Source organism: Dermatophagoides farinae, chromosome 1 (assembly GCF_024713945.1).
Source record: "Dermatophagoides farinae isolate YC_2012a chromosome 1, ASM2471394v1, whole genome shotgun sequence".
NCBI classification, from domain to species: domain Eukaryota; kingdom Metazoa; phylum Arthropoda; class Arachnida; order Sarcoptiformes; family Pyroglyphidae; genus Dermatophagoides; species Dermatophagoides farinae.
The window spans coordinates 7,043,014-7,060,065 of NC_134677.1; the positions used below are offsets into that span (position 1 = coordinate 7,043,014).

Genomic DNA, 17,052 nt, shown 5'->3' on the forward strand with positions numbered 1-17,052 from the left:
TATTTCTTTTATATATAAGAATGGAATTTTATTCTAGAGAAAGAAATTATGACAAAAAATTATGGCTGGTGTAGGTGTTTGTCATTATATAATAATTAAAACTTATTCAAAATATATAATAGATGGATATACAAACGATAAAAATTAACAAACAATAAATGAATCATGCATAGATTTTTCTGTTTTTTTTTTTAATTATATTACACTTTTGTGATGAAAACTTGCATGTGGGATTTGATTTGTATGATATTATAGAAAAATACAATGCATTTGAAGGTGAATAGAGTGATATAGTTTAGAATTTTCATTATTCAATCAGTGTATATGATTTATATGTTTTTTTTCATTTATATGTGAAAAGAAATATTTAGAAAAAAAACGAAATGAAACAAAAACTAACAAATAATAATGTCAAAAATGAAGAAAAACGAGAAATAGTGAAAAGAAAATTAAAAAGAAAAATTTAAAGGTAGAACGTTGAAACGTAGAAATGGATGTTTGAAGAGAACGATTTTCATTATATTTCGGATAACACAATCAATGTGCATAATCAATTAAATTGTGAAGAATCAATTCCCGATGTAAACTCTGAAAGAATATCTGAATCAATTTGGCTATTAGAATCCCACAATGATGAGTGCAATATCATTGGTTGGGACAAACCTTTTGTATCGTTTCCAATGTTGGTCAAATCAAGGCTATCAAATAAGCTTGAACTGGAATTATCGTCTTCGATTTTGATCACTTTATTCTGATCATTACAGGCATTTGTATTACCAGAAACAGCAGAATGTCGTCCACCATTCATAATAGCCTTGGGAATGGCATTTGCTTCATTGGTCGAACTTGTATCCAAACCACAGAATTGGTTATCGAACGAGAATAGCTGTATAGATAATGAGACAAAAATGGACAGAATTATTAACATGAAAAATAGTTATAATATATACCCCAACCAAAGTAGATGGATCAATATTCAATGAACCGCCGTAGAGTTGATCTTGGAGCCAATTAAGTTCGGTGTCGATTCCTTCAACATGATCATTGAAATTCCTAAAGGGGGAAACACCAAAACTTGATCAAAAAGATGACAATTGGAAAAATAGTCAATAATTACTCAGTAGTAAGTTTCGACAAATTAGCCGAATTCGTTGCTTTCTGCTTGGAAGGCAGAATTAATTCAGTACTAAAGTTGTTAAGATGATTAGATGCTGTAGGCTGAGGTGCTGATGATGGAACATTATTGATGGTCTTTAACAATTCAGCTTCCGTAATAATCGAATCAGCATTGTCAATAGTGTAATTCGGTTGTAGTTGATTCTCAATAAGATTGTTTACTATTTGGGAGTTGTTCACCTGATTAGCCAAATCGATTTCAAAAATTTGGGGCAAATCGATCATTGTATTATCTTTAAGATTGGACAAACTATTGACTCCTCCAACACTAGTCGATGGAATCAACGAAGTTGTTTGGTCAGAATTCGGTGTTTGCAACGATTTTTGGTTAATGTCTTCACCCAAATCCAATTGTAAGCCATTTATAAATGAAGATGAATCATTATTAATAGAATCATTTCGCAGATTAGATTCTTCAAGATCTGTAATATCATGAATGATCGGACCACTGTTTGATGGAGGTGATGGAATACAGATAGTATTGCTTTCTTTGTTTTTGATTATTTTACGACTATTCGACCCGTTGGAATCAATCAAAAGAGGAGCTTTGCGTTTTAAACCTCCAACGACTCGATTTCGAACAATAGAAACTAGGAATTGAAGTAGTTTTTCAACGATCTGCTGCTGTTTAAGATGCTTTTGCCGTAAAATAGCAATTTCACGCCAAAGAGCTTCATTTTCTTGTTTCAAATTATTCAATAAACTATCGACAGAGTCTTGCCGTCCTTTGATGGATTCGACATCAGATAATATATCCTGAATTTCATCAACTTTTACAATACTAGTCAAGCATTTGCTATTGTTGTTGGTGGACATCTGCGTATGTATACCAAAAAACATTAAGTAAATACGAACATGTTTGACATGAAAATTATCTTAATCTATAATACCTTGCGTTTGATTAATTCCAACTGATTTTCTTGTCCAAGACAGAAATGGTGATGGAAAAATTCTACTTCATCACCATCCGATTTCAATCCACCATGCTCAATATTTGATACTTTACGGAATCCATCTGTTAAGAATTGAGGGAGAAATATTCGAAAGATAATTGACAAACGATAATACATATCTGGATTAAATACGATAAAAATACACTTACACATATTCAATTGACGAATGAATGAGGCCATATTGCTGTGCTTAAAATATAATGGCAAAATTTCCTTGGCAAAACGTCCTTGATCTTTAATGATGAAACTTCGTCCATTCTATGAGAATGAAAAAATTATAATGAAAAAAATTGAAATTTATCCAACATCAATATTATTATTATATTATGGTCATATTATATAACGATACATACCCTATTCCAACAAATGAGATCATTACTTGAATCATCGCAAACCAATTTCCATAATTTCAATATAAAAGTCGGTATATTTGCATTCGATCCTAAAGTATGCATCCTGCTAGTTTTATTTGATCTAAAATCAATCCGAAATTAAATCACAATATCATAAAATGGCCAACGGTGACAATTGTGTTGTTGCAATAATAAAGATGATGATTAAAGTAAATGAGCGGAAATTCTGAGCAAAAAAATAAAGCAAATCAATTTAGTAACTAGTCTTTTAGTTGGCTGGTTATATTGTTGGTTGGTTGTGTGTGTTTATGTAGCAACTAAAAATGGTACAATAATTCATTCACAATCATCAAACACTAACATAAAATTTAAGTAAGTGCCAACAACATTATCAACATTAGTATACTGCTGCAACATTCGAATTGAATATATATAATGTAATCATTGGACACAAACAAACACACACGAAGATTCACGGGAATCAAAAAAAAAAAAATAAACAAAAATTAAATTGAAAGAAAACAAAGAATGATAACTATGGTCAGTTTATGAAAATAATCATAACGGTTATTATACCGGATATCATTAGCAAATAGAATAACCAAACAATGGGTAAATATACACAAGTACACATTATGGATAAAAAATATATGGTAAAGTGAAATTTTGGAAAAAAAAATTGAAACACGAAAATCAAACAAACAAACCTTAAATTTAGACCACACATGCAATGACGACAGATCAAATTTTGTTAATAAAGTGATAATGATGATTAGAGCTGTGTATAAAACCCGAATTGAAATGAAAAGCAGATTTTTTTTTATTGAAATAGCAAAAAATGGGAAAGCAAAAGCAATCGGTGTGTTGTTTAATATATCATCAAAATATAAATAAAATGAGTATATGTTGTGTTTGTATTGTGTAAATGTGGTGTGCGCTAGCATGTTGTTTGCTTGCTATCCACCAAAACATATTTTTGTTCGAACGCGCAATATATACTTTTACTGTATAGCAACAAAACTAAAAGAGAGAGAGAGAGAGAGAGAAAAGATTCTTAAAACAAAAATATAATAAATTCGATTTAGATAGAGGTCGCTTCGATCGTTCAGCTATATAAACCATGATGATGATACATACATACCTTTTTTATAAAATCATGAACATTTTTTTTTTTGGGGGGGGACATTCAATCAATTTTTTTTTCTAATCTAATCGTTGACTTATTTGATTGATCGATTAATTTATTATATTATTGTTATTGTTATTGTTGTTGTTGTTACTAAAACACACATCAACAGCTGAAACAAAATCGAATTATTATATATATGAATTGATGTTGATCAATTGAATGTTATGAATAATGATGTTTGCTTATAATATGCACTCTGTATATGTCTTAAGATCATGAATGAATAAAAAACAAAGAAAATATAGCTTAAGTTTATGTTTTTATCTTTATATTTTGTTTTTTCTCATTTATTATTCTTATTCATTTAAATGGATTTCGATTTATAAGTGTGTGTGTGTGTGTGTGTGTGAGTAATATAGTAAGGAACATTATTATCATCATCATCACCATAAAGTTATCAATGAAGGATTGTAAAAAAAAACACATAAAGGCTGAGAGAATACTTACATATTAATGATGATCAATGATTGGATAAATGATGCTTTGCTTTTTTTTGCACACAATAATCATTATGCAATCGCGCGTTAATACTCTGTGCATGACAGATTCAATTTTGAGTGGATTGCCTGAATCTACAGATGTATTCATTCCAGTGTCGAAATAGACTAGCCAGCCAGCATCGGCGCACCACGTGATTTGGTATTCTATAGAATTTTTGAATGTTTTTCAATTTTGATTTTTTTTTTGTTAAATTAATTTGAGAACAATGTTCATCGTTTTAAGTAAGTCGTTTTTAATCCTCGATAAAGATTAATTTGAGAACAATGTTCATCGTTTTAAGTAAGTCGTTTTTAATCCTCGATAAAGATGAAGTTGTTTCCTCGCAAGATAATAACAATGGTCAAAAAGCTTTGATCGTATATGATTTGAAACGAGATTCTAGCAAATCGATTCAAATCGATTGGTGTCCATCAACTGAAATGACCAAAAATGATGCTGATGATGTAAAGAAAAATGCAAAAGAGCCTATCGTTTCTTTTAATACTGGAACATTTTCAAATTTGCACGATTTTGTTGCCATTAGTGATGATTTAAAAAATGTCATCATATTCGATCATAATTTTCATAAAATCAATCAATTCAAAATTAAAAAGAATGCACAAAAAATGATTTTTACTAAAAATGAAGAAAAAATTTTAATCTGCGACAAAGCTGGTGATATTTACGAATTTGATGTAAAACAATCATCATCATCGAATGAAGAGAATTGTGGACGTTTACTTCTTGGTCATTGTTCAATGCTATTGGATTTTCTTATCACCGATGATCAACGTTATATAATTAGTGCTGATAGAGATGAAAAAATTCGTGTTACACATTATCCAAATACCTATAATATAAAAACATATTGTCTTGGTCATAGCCAATTTGTTTCATCCATTCAATTGATCAATCAACAGACATTGGCCTCCGGATCAGGTGATGGTAAAATTAAAATCTGGAACTATTTGAATGGAAAAATTTTGTACACACATGATTTCCATGAACAACAACAACAACAACCAACCAGTGCAACAAATGGTCGTAACAAATCAGCAGTAAAGTCGGATTTCGCCATCAAATCGATGACAATCGATCGTCCAAATAACGGCCGATATATTTGTGTTTCATTTTTGAGCCAATCAATTTTATATTTATTTAAAATTCAATATAAAAATGATGATGAACATCAATTCGAATCATTGGATGTCATAACCCAATTAAGATTTAATCAAATTCCATTAATGATAAGCTTTGATTTAAGTCATATAAATTTTCTATGGATTTTCGGTGCTACTGCAATGGAAAATAATGATGATGATGATGAACCGATCAAACTATATGAACTAAAACAGAATGAACTAGCTCGTCCATTAATTCGTATGCAAGTGATTGATACATTGAATCAAAATGAACATTTTCGCCGATCAATTGCCGCTACTAAACGAGATGAATATGGATATTTATTCAAGCATCCTTTTCATAGCGAAGTAATGGTTGGCGAAAATTTTCAGCGTAAAAGGTCACGTATTGAAAGCTAATAGCAAAATATGGACTTCCCTTAATCATCGTAATCAAAACAATATTGTAAGCCATTGCTTGCCACTGTCAATTATCTGGTGAATCCGGATGTTTGAGCTAAACGATGTTTATCCTGTTTTCTTTCTTTTTTTTCTACTAACTAGCAATAATTGTGTTGTTGGTTATCTTGTATGTAACAATATTTTTTTTTATATATAACATTTGGATTATTAATAATGAAAAAATCATTTGTTCATTGATCATTTTTATTGTAGTTTGTTTGTTTTTCATTTTCTATAAAGTGTTATAATGATGAATTGTAGAAATGGAAATAATCATAAATCAATCGATTCATTTAGAAATATTAGCCAAAAAAGATTACTACATCATAGTGATTCAACAATATCATATCAGATAGATAATCATTGTCCACCGATATCCATTGGATCCAGAGAAAATACAGCATCGATGCAAGAAAATGTCAAAGAATTATTGTCACGTCTAAGCCAATCTGAAGATATTGAAACATCGACATCACGTTCAATAGTGCATGGATTAATTTTGGTTACAATAATGATCACCTCATTGGTAGCATTCGTTTGTTCAAAAGTTCGTCGATGTTCCAACTTTGTCAATTTATATGATTATGAATATTGTTCAAAATATTTTCTATTCTATTCTTCAATGACAATTATATCTTGTTTGGCTACATTCATAATCTATTTTCTTCATCTGATTTCGCAATGCGACTTTTTATGTTTAAGTAAAAAGAAATATGAATTTGAAATAATGTTCATTTCAATTATATCTTGTTTACTGGTTTTAAGCTCAATTTGTTATATGACACATACAAATATCTTTGCAGAATCATTCACTCTAGTCAGTTTTATATTTTCATCATTGTCGAATGTTCTCTATTGGTTACGGATTATTATTTTGATTTGTGAAATGATACAAATGAAAAAACGATCACAAAGAAGATGTGCTGTGCTTAAACGCCGATTGAATTTAGATCTTCAACATTCAATTCATTCGATTGGTTTGAATCGTGTTGACAATGCTAAAGTTGTCAGCTATGTTCGTAACAATCAAAGAAGTAAAACTTTATCAACCAGTATATCTGATGATTTTGAAGACGATGTTTTTATTCAATAAAAAAAACACAAAATTTCTGTTTGTTAAACACATACACATTAAACCATTAAAAATGTATTTAAAAAAAATAAATTTAAAAATTTATCAAATATAAAAAAAATGCAAAGATAAGGAAAATTTTGATGTTGAAAACACCTGTTGAATTGCACTCGTTTGTTTACAAATGTTTTTAAGCCATTGATTGGGGTGGATTCCTTTCGCCTTGGGCAATTTCATTATTCTGATGTCGTATATAATTACGTTTTGCTTCATAACCAAAAATGGTACAGGCAAAAAATCCGAAAATCTAAAATTTTTTTCCCCATATGAGAAACAATAGATATTTTATAAGCAAAAAAAAAAACAACAACAACATTAAAAATTATATAATCTGAAACATACAGCTGCTACTGTTTGTACACCACCACCAATTAGCATTAACAATGAAGCAACAAAATAAAATGTCGCCCAAATGATGCTGTAACCGAATTCCTATTCAATTTGATAAAAATAATTATTGAGATTGATGAAACATTCATTTCAAATCAGTGAATAATTACTCCAAGAATCCAGGGAAAAGTATACATTTTTTCCACCACATGAAAAGCATATAATCCAAACAATGTAAGACTGATCCAAAATGCACTCATTGATGTAAAGCAATAGAATCCAACACGGCCATTGTTCGGACCAAATTGTGCGACAATGAACGAGGCTAAACTTAAAATCTACAAAACATTATTTTATTGTTGATGTTGATAATGAATATCGGATACATACAATCACGACAATTTTCAGAAGACCTTCGTTTGAATTTAGATATTCCTTGTCGAACCAGATGATTGGCGTGACTAATGACGTCGTCGTAGTTGTAGTCGGAGCACCCGATGTAGATTGATATGATTGCATTGTGTTGTTTATTATTATAGAATTAATTCAATCAACAATCAGTAAAACACAGAAAAACAGTAGCAACAAAAAAAAACTGTGAAAATGAATATTTATTGTTTATGGACATATATACTGTGTATGTATGTGATAATAATAATAGTTATATATGTTTAATCATGGAAGACTAGAAAATGCTGGCTGATTAATCTTGATGAAAAATGACAATCGAAAAAAAAATGATTGAAAAAAAAATATTTAAGGCTGTCGAGTCGATAGTTGATGTGTATATATTTGGTAAGCATATAAGAAGAAAAGATGATGTCCCAAAGTGTGTTTACAATGATGATGGTGGTGGTGGTGGTGGTGGTGGCGGCAGTAGTAGATTATTATTCAACAGTTTGTGTTCCAATATGACTCATGGTATATATGGCTTGTATGTTGTGACATGGAAAAAAAGATCACGATCAATGTGATCATAGGGCAAACATATCTAATTTTTTTTGTTGTATGTAAAGCAAGTTATAGCTCATTTATTTATCATCGAATGCTCATGATCATTGATATTTCCGAATGAATATATATCATTTATTGCTGATAATCCTCTTCTGAAAATAAACATTAAACAGACCATTCTGAATTATTTGAATTTTTTTTTTCATTGGTGAATGTGAATGATTTGGTGATCGATTGTTGCATGCACGGAAACTTGAAAAAAAAAATTTTTTTGATTATATTCCAAACTACAAAATTTCAATATGTGATCGATTGATTATTATCTAAATATTTATTTCTCTACAGTATTATTTTTCTCATTTTTATCGAAATATGGTAGGCGGTAATCCATTGCCTCATGGATAGAAGAAAAATTTGAAAAATTTGATTTGATTTTCAACTCAATATTGGTGTAATTTATATTTAGTTTCAAGTTCATTATCATTTGATGGTCATTATTATTAGACAAAGAATTAATGTTGTTGATTTATTTCGATCATAATGGAGAGTGAAATGAATGAAACCGATCCTTTATTGATAAATACTGACCGTCGTGATGATGAAATAAACAATATCGAAAACAATCATCTAATCGAATCAGAACAATCATCTGGCCAATCATTGGGATTCTTATCTGTCATATTCCTGACTGTTAATGCTACATTGGGTGCTGGTCTATTGAACATACCGTATTCATTCGATAATTCTGGTGGAATCATATTCGCTTTAATTTTACAATTGATTCATGTTGCATTGGTCATCTGTTCGTTGATGATTATTAGTTTCGCCACTAAAATCTCCAAAGTGAATTCGTTGCAAAATTTGGTTGGATATTTTTGCGGTCCGTCATGGTCAAATTTATGTGCATGTTCAATTTTCATCTATTCATATGGTGCATGTATTACGTATCTAATTGTCATCGGTGATCAATTTGACAAAAGTAATGGCTTTTTGAAATTTTTTACGCATAAATTCAAAATGATAACATTGTTTTTTTTTTGATCAAATTTAAGTACTAGAATTTTATTATGGAGCTGACTATTACAGATATTGGTATCTACATCGAGATTTTCTTGTCATGACCATTGCCATCATAGCCATTCTACCGCTTTGTATATCGAAAGATATTTCATTTCTTAGATTTGCCAGTTTCATCGGCTTTTTATCAACATTTTACATAACATTAATTGTTATGATTGAATATATTAAATTGCAGCCAAAAGATGTTAGCATTCGAACCGAGCCGAATCGTTGGACCGATATTTTCAAAGTTTTACCTGTATTGACATTTTCATTTCAATGTCAAACAAGCTGGGTGCCCACTTTTGCCGAAACAAAGAATCCCAGTTTTATTCGAATATTTGCCATGATTTTCTGTTCAATGTTTGTTTGTTTTCTAAGTTATTCATCGACTGCTATATTTGGTCTATTGACATTTGGTTCGGCAAACATACAAAAAGATATGATGCAAAATTATGATCCACGTGATCCATTCGTAGCCATTGGTAATTTTGTTATGTTTGAAAAAAAAAATTTCCATTATTTTCCTTTTGAATTTTTCATCCATATAGGGATGGTCCTTTTGATCATAAAAACCATCGTTGTTTATCCAGTTTTATTATATTGTGGTCGCATTATAATCGAACAATTGTTTCCATTAGCCGAAGATACTCAATCATCTAAACGACGAAGATCAATACGTATAACTTGTGCCATAATATGGGTAGTGACATCGGCAACGTTGGCAATTTATGTGCCAAACATTGGCGTTGCCATCAATTATCTAGGTTCGTTGGCCAATCTATTTGTATTCATATTACCCGGACTATGTCTATACATGATCCTGTTTGATGAGCAACAATTTGAATTGATCAAACATGAATATGGATTTTTGGCTAACAAATCTTTGATACTAGTCATTTCTACTTTGTTCATTTCATATGGAATAGGAGTTTTTGCTTATTCAATTTGTCTTTCAATTTTGGAACTCATTCGAGAACAAATGATTCTTGAACACTTGTGAATTTATAAAGAATTGACACTCATAATATGATATAGTAGGATTTTTTATTTAATAGACAAATCAATTATGTGTAATGAATTCATTTTGACAAACTTTTTTTACTTTAAAATAATTTCCATACTCAAATATAATTTTCAATATCAAGGGGAAACGATGAAAGTGGATATATATAATATATAATACATGAAATTAATCGGGTTTTTCTTTTTTGAATAAATCGACTGCCGATGGTAATGGTGAAACTGAAGGTAATCGACTCAAATCGGGTAAATTTTGCAAATGTGATTGTAGCTCTTCACGTACAGAAATGACTTTTCTCAGTTTATCCCGATATTGTTTGAGACTTTGTTCAGCTTGAGTCAATGCACGACGTTGGCCTTCGATAAAATATACCAACATAGTGGATAATTGTTTACGTCCTTCCAGTTCTTTGGCCAATCTTGTGTTATATGATGTCAATATATTTTGTGCTTCATTAACTAATTTCACCCAATTTTCAGTAGGTCCATTTGTTATAACCTTTTCAAATAATTTAACATCAAAAAGTTCTGAAGGCATGTTGGAAATTTTTTGCCTCACATCTTCATCGGCCGATGCACAATTTTCTAATTCTTTCAAAATTTTAATCAATTTATCCGGCTCCACATTTTCATATTTATTCATATCGACAGGATATTCGGCTGCAATCTTCGATCCAAGCTTTGTCATCATATTATTCATAACATCTGCATCAAGTTGAAAATCAGGTGAAAATTTTTTATTACTACTGCTAATATGACCGTTTCCATGTGACGAACTTTCCTCGATATCTCGTTTCAAAGAACTTTTTGTGTTAATATTATTATTATTAGTACTATTATTGCTGTTATTATTGTTATTCGTCGTTCCATTATCCGGAACAATAATCGTGGTATCTGAATTGGATTTCGATGTTAATGTTTTATTGTGTAATGCTTGTTTAAATGATGTTATATGATTTTTTTCATAAATGTTTCGTTCTTCCCAGATTTTCAACAAACGATCCAAAGAAGCCAAAGTCGATGCTTCAATTTCACTGTGAATGTATAATAATTTACTTAATAATGAATATAAATCAAACTTGAGCATATCATACTTGGATATATGTTCGAATGCTTTTAGCAAGACGTTGAGAAATTCTTTAGAAAATTCTGGTCCCTTTTTACGGCTATTTTGAATGACATCATTAGCCAGATACATATAAGTTAATTTCCGTGCTGGTTTAGCTACGAGAAATTATAATTTTTTAATAAAAGTTAGAATCAATACAAAAAATTGCAAACCTTTTTTCAATCCTTGAAACCATGTTTGTACGATGGATTTATAATGTTTTCGGTGGTGTATCAGCCATAACGATACTGTCTGTATTGATTGTTGTGATGAATTTAATTCACTTAATTTCTTTTCAAAAGCTTGCTGTGTAAAGCCAGACATGATTTTTCAGTCGTTTTTTAATTGATATAATTGATTCAATATCCAAAAAAAAACAACGGTTGTTGTGTCGATCAATTATTTTGAAGGTCCAGGTCATGCTATTTCGAATCGTTGATCAATTCATTATCTTATTTTCATTAAAATGAATTAAATGTCATTATTCATTCGGGCGAATAGTATATCAAAGCATCAGACAAGAATTTGTCATCAACAATATTTTTGTTAGTCAACAATAAGAAAATATAACCATAAAGAGCATGCTTGAAATTGGTATATAATATCAGCTGTTCAATGATAAAGTGTCGAAAAAAAAGACATTTGAACTTACTTCTTTGTCGTGGTGGTGGGGGGGGGAAAGATTTCTGTAGCTGAGAATATATTAGTAATAATTAAAATTGAAATTTAAAAATATGACAAAAAAATAATTCAGATTCTGAAAATGATTTCAAAAATAAAAATGAAAAAAAAAATTTTTCACAAACATTGTTCATGAAGGGGTGTCCAAAAAATATTACTGCCATTGTTATAACAAATATTGTTCAAAGGCTGACACAAACACGTTTCGAAGGGTTCGCCATCTGTGTGTGTTGAACGTACATCTCACCCATGAATACATTGATCGCGAGCAATAATTTGTATAATCAAGAAAAATTGATTTTGATTTTTTTTTTCAAAAATCCAGATTTTTTCTTTATGTTCTCTAATATTTGATTCATGATAGAATCATGACGACAACGGCAAATTGGACAAAAAATACAACCAACTATAAGTATAACGCATCGAATTCGTTGAATTTGACTGTCAACCGTACAATTAATCTGTAATTGAATTTCAATGACACTAAATATTGTATGCACATTAAAATATTTTTTTTTTCCATTTCAAATTAGATATCCACTTTCGAATTATACATTCGGTACAAAAGATCCATTGTTTGAAAAAGATCCTTCTGTTGAAGCACGTTTTCAACGGTTGAGAGATGAATTCGAAAAAATTGGTCAACGACGCTCGGTTGAAGGTGTTTTACTTGTACATGAACACAATTTACCTCATGTTCTTCTTCTTCAATTGGGAACGGCTTTTTTCAAATTACCTGGCGGTGAATTAAACCCTGGCGAAGATGAAATCGATGGTCTCAAACGACATTTGACCGAAGTATGTGTTTGACACGAATTTATTGAAATTTCAATTATTTTTATTTTCATATAAAATAGACTCTTGGCCGTCATGATAATGTTTCACATGATTGGGATATCGAAGATACTATTGGCAATTGGTGGCGTCCAAATTTTGAACCACCACAATATCCATATATACCACCACATATAACCAAACCGAAAGAACATAAACGTCTATTCCTTGTACAATTACCGGAAAAAGCTTATTTTGCTGTACCAAAAAATTATAAACTTGTTGCTGCTCCATTGTTTGAATTATATGATAATTCACAAGGATATGGGCCAATCATTTCTAGTTTACCACAAACATTAAGCCGTTTCAATTTCATCTATATGGAATCATGTAATAATACTAATAACATTAGTAATAATGAAAACCAAAATACTAACAGTAATAACAAATCTTAAGGCAAACAAAAACAAAAAATACACATTTGATCTCTAATTCGATCTAACATTCGAAAACAAAAAGTATACATGCAAAAATTCATTCATTTTTGATTTTCAATTTTTTTTTTTTTTTGTAATCATCTAAATAAAAAAAAATTACATTTCATTTTTTTTCATTTAAAATTAAAAAAAAAACTTTATTACGTTGTATACGAATTGTGAATCGAATTCGAATCCATTCGTTAATTCATGCTGATCAACATTGAAATTCGTTAAAAAATACACACACATATTTTCATTTTCATTTCTGTCAAAAAAAATTGTTAAATCAATTTTTTATTCTTGGTTCTAAATTCCATATGCCTTCGTTGGAATCCACATTGAATATGTGAGTTCAATTTATTAATTTTAAATGTATGATGACATTTTACAATTTTGATTTTATTTCTTTTCAACACACATGAAAATACAGTTATCCATTGAAAAATTATTCGTTCATAACGAAAAATGACTATATGGAAAACAAAGATCCGTCATTACCCGGTTATTTTAACCGATTAAGACGTGAATTCAAATATTTGGGACAACGTACAACAGTCAAAACGGTATTGCTAGTTCATGATAATAATATGATCAATGTTTTGCTACTACGAATGGCGCCACAATTTTATTTATTACCTGGCGGGCAGATTCAACCGAATGAATGTGAAGAAGATGCATTAAAACGATATCTATTTGATGTAAATTTTGATGTTTAAATTTATTCGTTCATAAATTTTAATTAATTTTTGTTTGCATTTTTAATCTAGTATTTTGGCCTCGATATCGATACACAAACCAAACCAATTGATGTGATTGCTCATTGGTGGCGTCCAAATTTTGAACAAAATCAATATCCATACATTCCGGCGCATATATCACAACCAAAAGAATTGACTCGAATCTATCTTATGTCATTAAACGAAAGAGCTACATTATCTGTACCCAAAAATTATACCGTTGTTGCAACACCATTGTTTGAGTTATATAATAATGTTGGCATCTATGGAGAAATTATGGCAAGTCTTCCACAAGTATTGAGTCGATTCAATTTTAATATCATTACATAATTTAAATTTGTTTCTGAAAAAAAAATTGAATAAAAAAAAAATTATCTCATCATTTTTTTTCGTTGTCTTTCCATTTTGAATACATGATGATCGCTAATAGTTAAATTATTTAAATTATGTGTTATGCAACATTTATGTTTCAATTTCATAAATTAATTTTCAAAGTCGAATATGTTGTAGAGGAAAATATGAAATTTTTTTTTTGCATCTGATGGATTGGGGAATGAAAAAATTTTTTTTTCTTGATTGCAAATACAAAACATGACAACAACATGCATCATACGATGTAAAAAAAAACAAAAAAAAAAACATTCGAAAAATGATTTTCATGTCACAATGACCCGCCATTACGATGATGAGCCATGGAGTGGTGGTTATGGTGGATAATTGGAATTTGATTTTGATGCAATTTTAATACCATTTCTCGATTCTAGGCTAATTCCAACGTAATTCCGTGTTCCTGTTGTTGATAACTTTCTCTCGTTCTGCCTGTCTTTTCATTTTTTTTATATATTTCACTATAGTGGAAAAAAACGCACACACACACACACACATATCAAAAACACATCAAAATGTTGCCTTTCTGACAACTAATAATAATATATAACTAGGGAAAAAAACTGTGTGTGTATTCACTATGAGAATATCATGAAAACGGAATTTAAAATTGACAACATTGAAATGAAAAGTAGAAAGAAAAAATTCCTCACGAAACACAAAAGAATTACCGATTTCACATATATACTTGTTGTTGTTGGCTTGTTTCAACATCATATCAGTATATAACATCAGGCTTCATCAAAACTAGACAAAAAAAAATCTGATTTCCATCATGATTAATGATTCTTTTAGAAATGACAAAAAAAACGAGAGAAAAAAAACAATCATGGATTTAAAGGATATAATGGAATATAATGGAAACCGAAACATAAGTCAAATATCTCTGTAGAATAAAATGCTCCAGGAATTTTGAGACAAAAAAAATGATGAATTAATGGTCTGGCCTGTATACTATATTTATTGGCTATTTGATTTTTTTTTATTTTAATAAAAATCATTCAGATAAAAATCAAATCTTAAATTACCAATAATTTCTTTATTCTTTCGAATACAATCTTTGTGTGTGTGTGTGTATGTGTTCGGATTTCCATTCCTTTACCCATTTGGAAAGAAGAACCAAAAATAAAATAAAGTTTGATGCTCAATGATGCTAAATTCAACGTCAAATTTGAATTGCAAATTTTAGCAAACTGAATCAAAGTTGAACAGAATAAAAAAAAACACAAATAAATCCACATTTTTTTTCATTATTATTTCATTCAATCTAATAATACTTATTGAACTAAAATTGTCATTGTTGGTGTTTCCAACAAAAATTGTCTGAAACTATCAAACGAATCAAAGCAAAACAAAAAATCCTGTCCAATCAACTAATTGTTTATAGCGAAAATCATCATTAAATCACAAAAAATCAATTATCAACAAGTTATTTTGGTCATTACTTTCAAACATCAAATTGACATTTTTATTAAAAATCATTATTATAGAATTTTAAAAAATTTATCCATTTTGTCACAATTGAATTGAAACTAATTATCATCATTAAATGAGCTACTTATTTGACATAATTTGCAATTTAAAAAAAAAATTCCATCAAACTACAAAGAGAATCTGACGTCATTCGGATGAATAATATTAGGAACCATCAGACTAAACCCGAATAAAAACAAAACAAAAAAAAGAGACAAAAATGTCAACCGATGCCATTATCGAAGGATTATCTGTGTGTGTGTGTGTGTGTGATAATTTATTTTTTTTCCAACCATCCATTCATTCTTTTGTTTTTTTTTCATTTTTTATTTTTTCGCTTTTTTCTCATACTTTTTGTGGTCATTACATCATCATCATCATCATCATTTAGGCAGGAATTCTTGCAATTCATTACATGAATACAATGGCATTTTATTTCTTTGTTTGTATTTGGGTATCATCAACAACAACAACAACAACAACTACAAGAGGAAAAGCCTTGAATTGTTAACCGAAAATTCCCATTTACTTCAATGAAAAATATCGTCATAAATTCGTGTCAGTCCTATCGGTTTTGTTGCAGTTACAGAAACAAATACAAGGCAAAAACAAGTGTTCCATCGGCCAATAGTTGTTATTCTGCGTGTGTGTGTGTGTGTGTGTGTTGTGTTTACTGCATGTCAATCCAAGCTATGCCCGGCAACCATTGTGATTCGAATCATCATCATCATCATTATTATTATCATGGAACCGTTTTTTTTTGGCTAGTTTCGTTGTTGTTATGTTACTTGGGTGATTATATCACTATACTATATGACCATTGGTCAATGTTAAAATTATGATTATTATTATTATATTTGCTAGGAACAAAATCTATTTTTCTTTTCGAAAACAAAAAACAAAAAAAAAACATTTTCAACAAGACAAGCCTAATTTGTATCACAGAAACAGGGCCTGAATAGCTAGATCAACTTTTCTTTTTTTTTTTTAGTTTTAGGGCCAGTTTTTAGTTGTCAAGTTATCATACAAAACCAGACAATTATCAGATTCTTTTTATATATCATGTTTTTGTTGCTGTTGCTGTTACTGTTGTTAATAGGAAATGATTAATAACCAAATAACTTGTATGTTTCATTCTTCAATTACATCGATATTAACCACCTATTAAAATAATAGCATAT

General features: G+C 29.7%; 8 protein-coding genes across 31 annotated transcripts; 5 read left to right on the top strand and 3 right to left on the bottom strand.

Annotated features, from left to right (window-relative positions):
• Window positions 1-2: 2 nt before the first annotated feature.
• On the bottom strand, window positions 3-4,263 carry LOC124492433 (uncharacterized). 24 transcript variants are annotated; one of them, XM_075729342.1, is made up of 8 exons: window positions 4,119-4,263; window positions 2,483-2,708; window positions 2,279-2,387; window positions 2,067-2,191; window positions 1,118-1,992; window positions 957-1,053; window positions 664-886; window positions 3-588 (listed from the first exon to the last, which is right to left on the bottom strand). In XM_075729342.1, the coding sequence occupies exons 2-8, from the start codon at window positions 2,582-2,584 to the stop codon at window positions 551-553; spliced, it is 1,569 nt and encodes a 522-aa protein (XP_075585457.1). In that variant the 5' UTR covers window positions 2,585-2,708; window positions 4,119-4,263; the 3' UTR covers window positions 3-550. The 24 variants fall into 24 exon arrangements, with proteins under 24 accessions (XP_075585457.1, XP_075585449.1, XP_075585434.1 ...); XM_075729334.1 differs by having other exon boundaries at window positions 951-1,053; XM_075729319.1 differs by having other exon boundaries at window positions 3-600; window positions 4,119-4,260.
• Window positions 4,264-4,435: 172 nt separating this feature from the next.
• Window positions 4,436-5,935, top strand: wuho (tRNA (guanine-N(7)-)-methyltransferase non-catalytic subunit wuho). Its single transcript, XM_047055367.2, has one exon. It carries the CDS (start codon window positions 4,436-4,438, stop codon window positions 5,690-5,692), a length of 1,257 nt encoding a protein of 418 aa, XP_046911323.2. The 3' UTR covers window positions 5,693-5,935.
• A 46-nt stretch (window positions 5,936-5,981) lies between these two features.
• On the top strand, window positions 5,982-6,927 carry LOC124492481 (uncharacterized). The gene is made up of 2 exons (XM_075729398.1): window positions 5,982-6,550; window positions 6,629-6,927. The coding sequence occupies exons 1-2, from the start codon at window positions 5,982-5,984 to the stop codon at window positions 6,825-6,827; spliced, it is 768 nt and encodes a 255-aa protein (XP_075585513.1). The 3' UTR covers window positions 6,828-6,927.
• On the bottom strand, window positions 6,800-8,245 carry LOC124492502 (uncharacterized). Its single transcript, XM_047055419.2, has 4 exons — window positions 7,587-8,245; window positions 7,367-7,534; window positions 7,209-7,298; window positions 6,800-7,113 (listed from the first exon to the last, which is right to left on the bottom strand). The coding sequence occupies exons 1-4, from the start codon at window positions 7,713-7,715 to the stop codon at window positions 6,997-6,999; spliced, it is 504 nt and encodes a 167-aa protein (XP_046911375.1). The 5' UTR covers window positions 7,716-8,245; the 3' UTR covers window positions 6,800-6,996.
• Window positions 8,246-8,280: 35 nt separating this feature from the next.
• LOC124492453 (sodium-coupled neutral amino acid transporter 7) lies at window positions 8,281-10,363 on the top strand. The gene is made up of 3 exons (XM_047055362.2): window positions 8,281-9,129; window positions 9,203-9,694; window positions 9,761-10,363. The coding sequence occupies exons 1-3, from the start codon at window positions 8,691-8,693 to the stop codon at window positions 10,210-10,212; spliced, it is 1,383 nt and encodes a 460-aa protein (XP_046911318.1). The 5' UTR covers window positions 8,281-8,690; the 3' UTR covers window positions 10,213-10,363.
• On the bottom strand, window positions 10,240-11,961 carry LOC124492466 (regulation of nuclear pre-mRNA domain-containing protein 1A). Its single transcript, XM_047055375.2, has 3 exons — window positions 11,514-11,961; window positions 11,327-11,456; window positions 10,240-11,266 (listed from the first exon to the last, which is right to left on the bottom strand). Exons 1-3 carry the CDS (start codon window positions 11,662-11,664, stop codon window positions 10,402-10,404), a joined length of 1,146 nt encoding a protein of 381 aa, XP_046911331.2. The 5' UTR covers window positions 11,665-11,961; the 3' UTR covers window positions 10,240-10,401.
• A 77-nt stretch (window positions 11,962-12,038) lies between these two features.
• On the top strand, window positions 12,039-13,442 carry LOC124492484 (cleavage and polyadenylation specificity factor subunit 5). Its single transcript, XM_047055395.2, has 3 exons — window positions 12,039-12,484; window positions 12,555-12,819; window positions 12,879-13,442. Exons 1-3 carry the CDS (start codon window positions 12,390-12,392, stop codon window positions 13,248-13,250), a joined length of 732 nt encoding a protein of 243 aa, XP_046911351.1. The 5' UTR covers window positions 12,039-12,389; the 3' UTR covers window positions 13,251-13,442.
• A 33-nt stretch (window positions 13,443-13,475) lies between these two features.
• LOC124492496 (cleavage and polyadenylation specificity factor subunit 5) lies at window positions 13,476-14,393 on the top strand. The gene is made up of 3 exons (XM_047055412.2): window positions 13,476-13,620; window positions 13,705-13,972; window positions 14,042-14,393. The coding sequence occupies exons 1-3, from the start codon at window positions 13,592-13,594 to the stop codon at window positions 14,339-14,341; spliced, it is 597 nt and encodes a 198-aa protein (XP_046911368.2). The 5' UTR covers window positions 13,476-13,591; the 3' UTR covers window positions 14,342-14,393.
• Window positions 14,394-17,052: the final 2,659 nt, after the last annotated feature.